Source organism: Sceloporus undulatus, chromosome 4 (assembly GCF_019175285.1).
Source record: "Sceloporus undulatus isolate JIND9_A2432 ecotype Alabama chromosome 4, SceUnd_v1.1, whole genome shotgun sequence".
NCBI lineage: Eukaryota > Metazoa > Chordata > Lepidosauria > Squamata > Phrynosomatidae > Sceloporus > Sceloporus undulatus.
Genome location: NC_056525.1, coordinates 131,306,488 through 131,314,146, shown reverse-complemented (window position 1 = coordinate 131,314,146; position 7,659 = coordinate 131,306,488). Strand labels below are relative to the sequence as shown.

Here is a 7,659-nt window from a genome sequence, read left to right as displayed (position 1 = left end):
ATTGATATGCTTGTATTTTTAAAGATACCTTGGTTTTATCTGCCCTGAGCCTCAAGGGATAAGGTAGATCAATATTTTAGTTTATTGGTGCTTACACAAATAATGATTTTTTTTTTCCAAATGCCTCACAATTTTGAAGGCATGCTTAAAAATAAATGAGCCAATGGACAAAGAATCTAAGCAGACCTTTCTCACTAGTTTATTCAGAAAGGTAAATAGTCTGCAAATCTAAAGTATTGTCCTCATTGCCACTCTCCACCAGAGCCAACTGGCTTACTCTAGGAACCTATCAATTACCACCAACCTGTGAATGGTATACTGGAATTCACCATTCCAATGTATTTTAAAGATATATATGGCCAAAGGTGGAAGAATCTGTGGCATTTATCAAGCAGGGTTTTTCCAGCTCAGATCCAAGGCAACTGTGAATCAAGCTATGTGGATTCACATTATAATGTTAATGTATTTTCACACCTGGTTCCTTTCAGTGGGAGCTCCTCCAGTGGTGCTTCCACGGTGCTTCCGTGGGGGGAGAGAGGGAAAAGAGGGGGGCAAAGAGAGAGAGTGGGGTTAGTAAAGTTTCTAAAGGACTCTTTGGGGGTGGGGGGCAGGACGTCCTCCAAAGTGGGGCCAAGGTGGAGGCAGGATTTACTTCCAAGTAGAACTGCAGTTTTTACACTGATTATTTTGCAGTGAAAGAAATTTATTATTACTATTATTAATAATAATAAAAATTCTTTCACTGCAAAATAATAATAATAATAATAATAATAATAATAATAATAGTAACAATAATTTTGCCGGTGGGTGATACATTTGGATGAAGCAGAGGGCATTTAGAGATAGGTGACATTCACTATCATTCACGTGAGGCTAGGGATGGAGGGTAGATCCATATCACAGATGTGAAAGGAAAGAAACAGAGGCTGGAGGGAGAGATGGAACTCCCAGAATTCCATAGCCTCGAGCCAAGGACCCCACAACAAACTGCAACTCCCATAATAATAATAATAATAATAATTTATTATTTTAAAATAATAATAATAAAATTTTTAAATAATAATAATAATAATAATAATAATAATAATAATTTAAGTTATTAGTTTGCTGAGGCACCAGAGCTCTCTGACAAAGAAGGTTCAATGTCTCAGGACACTACAGTTCCCAGAATTCCATAGCACTGAGCCAGGACAGTTAAAGTGGAGTTAAACCAGATTATCTCCCCAGAGTGGATGCAACCTAAGTTACCAAGGGAAGGAGAGATGTAGATGAAATAGATGAGGAGAATGACAAGAGGATAGATGTCGATGTGGCTGAAATGGATGGGGGCTCTGACATGAGGACCCCTTTGAATTTGGCTGCCAGGGATAGGAAAATAGAAGGGAGGAAGAAAAGTGGTCATTCACATGAAAGTGGAACCAGGTTCCCTTCTTAACTCCGGAAGTGCAAAGGTTCAGGATGCCTTCAGGGCCCCACTGAGCATGTGCAAGGGTCCCAAGTCAAATAGTTGAACCCGCATGGTATGCACTGGTGAGGTAATACAATTTGCACTCATTCCACTTTGCCTGAATCCACATCACGTGACTTGCCTTGGATTCAATTCCCCCTCGATTCGGAAGGGCAACGGAAGGGCAACCAGGTGTGATAAAACACTCAAGTTATAACATCAATTCACATCGTTCGACCTGCAGTCACCCCTGATCTTAGCTCCAATAACCTCAGTGTGATAAACGCCTATGTCCACACCTCTGTTGCAGTGAAGCATGTTTGTATGGTAATCAATACGTGTATCTGTGTGAAGAATTTATTTATTTGGTGTCTATCCTGCTTTCCCTCCAGAACTGTAACCAGGGTGTTCCATAAAAAGGCCAATTCTCATGCAGAAGGGTTATTTTAAAAACAACAACAACAGCCTCACAATTTAGACTGAGTAAATAGTGAGAAATCCTATTTATTATTTATTTACTTTATTTAAATGTTGCCTTTCTGCCAGAGTGGAACCCAGAGTGGCTTGTCTCACCCCAGTGAGAATTTCAGTGTAATTGAGAATTAGTGCTGTGGGGAGGGTTAATAGCATGTTTTAATATACACTTATTGTATTTGTTAAACCCACTGAGAATTTTCATGCCAAACCTGCTGACAGAATGGATTTAACATGCTGCCAGCCAGGATCAGTCACTTCTACTTAGCATTTTGATTCATTGAAAATCAGCACAGGACATTTTTGGTCCCAAATCTATCATGGTCTGGGACAAATAAAGTACCAGTAGAATTGTTGGGACCTTTTTCGAGTTGGTAGTTTTATGTCTGAAAAAATAAACCGGCAGAGCAAGTGGCTGAAACATGCTCCTCAAATGATAACATTGTAAAATTCGTGCATTATATATAGGTCCAATTCTGAGTAAATTCTGCACCAACACATGATTCTGAGAAACTCTGGGAGCCAGCAGATGCATGAAGATTAAAACAGGAACAGATAAATGTTGAAAAGAAACAAGTTATGATGTTGGAACAGTATTATATTGAAAGTACAATACCGATCTATTAAAAGCCCTTTTCTCAGCTGCTACTCATGTGATGAATGCCTGCCCATATAAAAATGCATTTTTCTGTTTCGCCCCAATGTTAGGAAAGGTAGAAGGCAGCAGAAAGAGAGGAAGACCACACCCAGATGGATAAACTCAATCAGGGAAATCATGGGCATGAAATTACAGGAACTGAGTGGAGGATAGTGGAGGACAGGGGGTGTTGGAGCTGTCTCACACACATGGGTTGGAGATGACTCGAGGGCAGCTAACAATAATAATAACAACAACAGATGAGCAGTAGGGAAGGAGGCAACTTAGCCTCCCTTGGGAATTTCACAATCTGGAGCAGCCACCAAAAAGGACCTCTCTCATGTCCTTACGTTTTGTTTGGCCCTTCCTTCTTCATAGTATGAATACAAGCTATATATGACCGTATTTGGAATTTTGATTAGAAACAAACCTATGAAGCTGTCATACCAATGGAGCTCCCTGTAACCTGCTTCCATGAACAATCTAGCTGCAGTATTTTGGACCTACTGAATGTTATGACTGCTTTTGAAAGGCAGACCAGTGTAGAGATTATCACAGCAGCAACAATCGCAATAATGAAAATAAAAAGAAACAATAGTGTTCTAGTGCTCTATATTTTTGCTTTTGCGCAAAAACACAACTCAAAACCCCTAGAATTGTGTGATTGCTTTCTGTACATATGAGTGATTGATTTGATATAACATTGGAATTGGTCATTGTGCGCATGCACCATTTCCATTTTAAATTTCCTGGGCTGGCCGGTGTTCTTGGAAGCCATTAAATAGCCCTGGCTTCTGCCTGCAGCCCCTTGTAAATACAAAGATCCCTGGCTGATGCTCTCAGAAGCCATTTAAATTTTACATAGCCCTGCCCCTTCAAAATGTCTGCATTTTTTCCCCATTACCATGAATTGACTTTTGCACCCTGGCAATTGCGCTTCAGTTGCGGTATTGCCAGGGCTATTCACAGGATGTCCCTTGAATATTTTGCTCCTCTTTAGTTGCTGGTTCTTTCCCAAGAGAAGTCCAGATTTTGCGCAACGTTGTCTGAAAATCTTCCACACAATCATGCAATTATCCCAGGATTTTGCCTTTTTCTTCCCTCTTTTTCCTCTGTGTGATAACCTCTATACAGGATGTTACAATAATCGTAATAGGATACTACTATCACTTGTCTCAGTATGGCCAAATAATATAACTCCAGGAACAATAACAGCTGGCACACTACCTTTAGTTATGCAAAAGCACTCCTATCCACCTCAGACACCTAAACATTTAGGCTGAATCCAGGAGTATACCTAAATGGGTTTTCACAAAAAAAACATCCAGCACATGCTGAATTTATGTTTCCTACCCTGACTTTCAATTAATCAAGACCACTTCTGTCTTGTTTGAATTAAGGTTCAATCTCTTTATTTGTTTATGTTTATTTATTGCACTTACATCCTGCCTTTTTCCCAAAATGGGATCCAAGACAACATACTGTATCAGGAGGGCAGCTTCATCTGGTCCATTCCCCACCCAGGTTCCCAAGGTGGTTTCATTTGGTCCATTGCAGTCATCAGATGCTGGTTTACAACGTGGGCCCCATTCCCACTGGGCATATAAAGCGACATATTTTGCTGAGATTCTTTTTTTTCCGAGTCATAATCGAATCTGACCCATCGTTCCCATTAAAACCATTAAAACGGGTGCAAACAGACCCTTTTTTTTAACCCCCATTTTCGTTCCCATTGGTATTTTCCCTGACGTAATTTGAAGCACTGCTCCTCCCATCCCCAAGTTCCTGAATCAGACACCCTTGTCATTCCCATTCATTTGCCCTGAATCAGACTCGGGAGGCACAGGAAAACTCGCTAAAAATGCGATGTTAAATTAAAACACTTTATCAACCACTGATTCAGGTTTTTTCAGGATAATTCGATCACATGGGAATCAGATTCAAATTCCAATGGGCACAATATCGGAGCAATGCAGATCGAACGTGCGCTCAAATGGAAACGATGCACCCATGATTCGCATCCTGATCCGCGTTATAAGCCAGTGGGAGTGGAGCCTAAAACAGTTTTCTCAGGTCTAGATGGAAAGGAAAAATAGAGATGGGTGGCATCTGTGCATGCTGGAACTCCCTTCCCAGGGAGGCCAAAATCTCTCCTTCCTTGTTGGCCTTCTATCGTCAGGCTAAGACCTACCTGTTCAAACAAGCTTTTAGAAAGAGAATGTTTGTAAAGGACCAGCTTGGGATGTTGTTTCATTTTAAAATGTGTTATACAGTTCTATCTTTTAAAAATGTTTTTTATTATTTTAACATTGTAATAATTTAATTCCTTTTTAATGTACTTCTTTTCTACATTTTACAGTAATTGTATTGTTCTTTTAATATTGTGAAGCTGATCTGAGTTCCTGTTCTGGGGAAAGACTGGTATATAAACAACAACAACAACAACAACAACAACAGTCTCTCTCAGCTGTTCCATCTTTATATCAAACAGCCTTGAGGACAAAATCACACCAAGAGATCCCTCACCTGATTCTCTTCCCCTCATATAAGGCCAGCCCTGGAAAGCTCCAGCCCCTTCTGGCCAGGCTCCTCCTGGGAATTGTAGTTCCCTAAATGGGACAGAAACAGACAACAACTTCCATCCTCAGAGCCTCTGCCAGTCTGACCCCCCTTTTCCAGGACAAGGCCTACATTCCAGGCTTCTCCTCTCCAGGAGGAATCCCCAAATGTCTGCCATTTTGAGCATGAGTTTAGATTTCTATGAGTGTATTTTGTTTTCTCTTTGGTCAAGGCCTACATTTTCCTCAATCTCCTCCATCTTGTGGTGCTTGGTTGGCATCAGAGTTAAGACTTTACTAGGCAGGGTGACCAGACGTCCTCCTTTTCCAGGACAAGGCCTACATTTCTGGCTTGTCCAGGAAGACAATGTCCCCCATTTTGAGCGTGACCTGGGGCCAAAACAGACTGAAGAATTAATCCAGTTGAGGCTCGGTGCTAAGGAATCCTGGGAGTTGTAGTTTGTTGTGGCACCAAAACTCTTTCTGACAGAGGCAGCTACAGTATACGCCTCAAACAACTACCAGTTCCCAGAATTCCATAGCACTGAGCCAAGGCAGTTTAAGCTGTGTCAAACTGTGTTTTGGACCTTCAAAGCATTGAATACAGGGTGACCAGGTGTCCTCCTTTTCCCAGATGTGGCCTCTATTTCAGCTTTCTGTCCCCCATTTTGAGCATGGCTTTGAAGAATAAGTTTACATTTACGTTTCCCCTGAACATCCTCCATGTTGTGCTGCTTGTCCTCCTTAGAGCATCTGGCCCCCGGTATCAAAGGCAAGGCTTTCTAAGGCAGGTGACCAGACATCCTCCTTTTCCAGGACAAGGCCTACATTTCTGGCTTGTCCGGGAAGACAATGTCCCCCATTTTGAGCATGACCTGGGACCAAAACAGACTGAAGAATTAATCCGGTTGAGGCTCAGTGCTAAGGAATCCTGGGAGTTGTAGTTTGTTGTGGCACCAAAACTCTTTCTGACCAAGAAGGCTATACGCCTCAAACAACTACCAGTTCCCAGAATTCCATAGCACTGAGCCAGGGCAGCTTAAGCTGTGTCAAACTGGCCTATTTCTGCAGCGTGTTTTGGACCTTCAAAGCATGGGTTGATGTCTATATGAATACAAGGTGTCCTCCTTTTCCCAGATATGGCCTCTATTTCCGCTTTGAGCATGGCTTTGAAGAATGAATTTACATTTATGTTTCCCCTCAACAATGTCCTCCATGTTGTGCTGCTTGTCCTCCTTAGAGCATCTGGGCCCCCTGGCATCAAAGGCAAGGCTTTCTAAGGCAGGTGAGCAGGCGTCCTCCTTTTCCAGGACAAGGCCTGCCTTATTTCAAAAGGCCCTCCATTTTGAGCCTGATTAAGAACCATGAATATAGGAGTATTTGTAGCTCTTAGTTCGCAAGGCCCTACATTTTTGTGGTGCCTTGTCTGTCCTCCTTTGCAGTGAGGACACTGGTGGCCACCTTCTTCGTCTGCATCTGCATGGCAGAAATAGCCCAGTTTGAGACCGCGTTAACTGCCATAACTCCCTCTATCCTATTGGTGTCCAGTTATCAATCAAGAGCCATCGCTGAGTCATTCCCTTTCCTTGTCTCCATACATATACTTTAAAGGAGTCAATGGTTTCCAACTCTAAGCGCCATTTCCCTTCTCCAGAGAGTCCTAGATGCATTAATAAATAGAGATATCGGGGGAAGGAATGCGGAGAGACTCCCTCCCATAAAAGCCCAAGTGTTCTGGGCTGTGGCTCTGGAAGGACACGGTCGTATCCTGGCTCGGCCATGGAAACCACTGGGAGGCCTTGGAAGAGTGCGCCTGTCCCAGGGCCCCCGAGTGAGTTTCACAGCCGAGCCCCTTCGTTCCAGAGCCACAGCCAGACGCTTCCTCCAACGCGCCAAGGAACACTCTGCGAAAGGCTCCGCCTCCGCCCCTATTTATAGACATAGCCACGCAACGGATGACGCGGCAGGAGCAGACGTGACCAATCAGCGGGACGAACCCCTTGGACGTCGCAATGCCGAGCTAAGCCCCGCCCCCAAATGCTCTCTCACTCCCCTTACAATGGCTCAGTGGCTGGAGCACGTGACTCGACCCCTCGGAGCTCCCCCCTTGTGCTCACGCTGCATGGAACATTCCAAGGAAGGTGGCCAATAGGAGGAGAGCAGGAAACCTTTCTGGATCTAACCAAGCGTCACCCAAAGACTGAGGGGGGGGGGAGAGTGGGAGGGGAACGGAGGACAGAGGAGGAGAGGATCAAGTTCTATTGCCAGGATTGCTTTGCTAAAGAGAGTGGCTTTCCTTTCTTGGCAGAATAGAAGGAGGACACCATTGGAGGCACGCAGCCACTGCTAGAGGGACCAGAGCCCTGCTTCCAGATCGCAGACCCACAGAAGGAGTCCATATCAGTATTGCCAATTTCCGGGGAATTCCCCGGTTTCCCTGCAATAAGCCTTTCTGGGTAGTTTCCGGGTATAAAAAATTTATACAGCAGCATGAGCTTCCCTATATCTAAGTCCACTTCCTCAGATGCATTTGGTAATAATAA

General features: G+C 43.5%; 1 protein-coding gene across 4 annotated transcripts in view; it reads left to right on the top strand.

The window, feature by feature from the left end:
* The first annotated feature begins 7,367 nt into the window (after positions 1 to 7,367).
* LOC121927996 overlaps positions 7,368 to 7,659 on the top strand; it is a 28,691-nt gene continuing 28,399 nt past the window's right edge. For 2 of the 4 annotated variants that reach the window (XM_042462154.1, XM_042462152.1), the window contains exon 1: positions 7,368 to 7,583. Coding sequence is in view for 1 of the 4 variants with exons in the window: in XM_042462149.1 (XP_042318083.1) it covers positions 7,607 to 7,649 (43 nt within the window). In the remaining 3 variants the exon portion in view is untranslated. Of the gene's footprint in view, positions 7,650 to 7,659 lie in introns of all 4 variants that reach the window. The other 2 variants (XM_042462151.1, XM_042462149.1) reach the window with 2 other exon arrangements.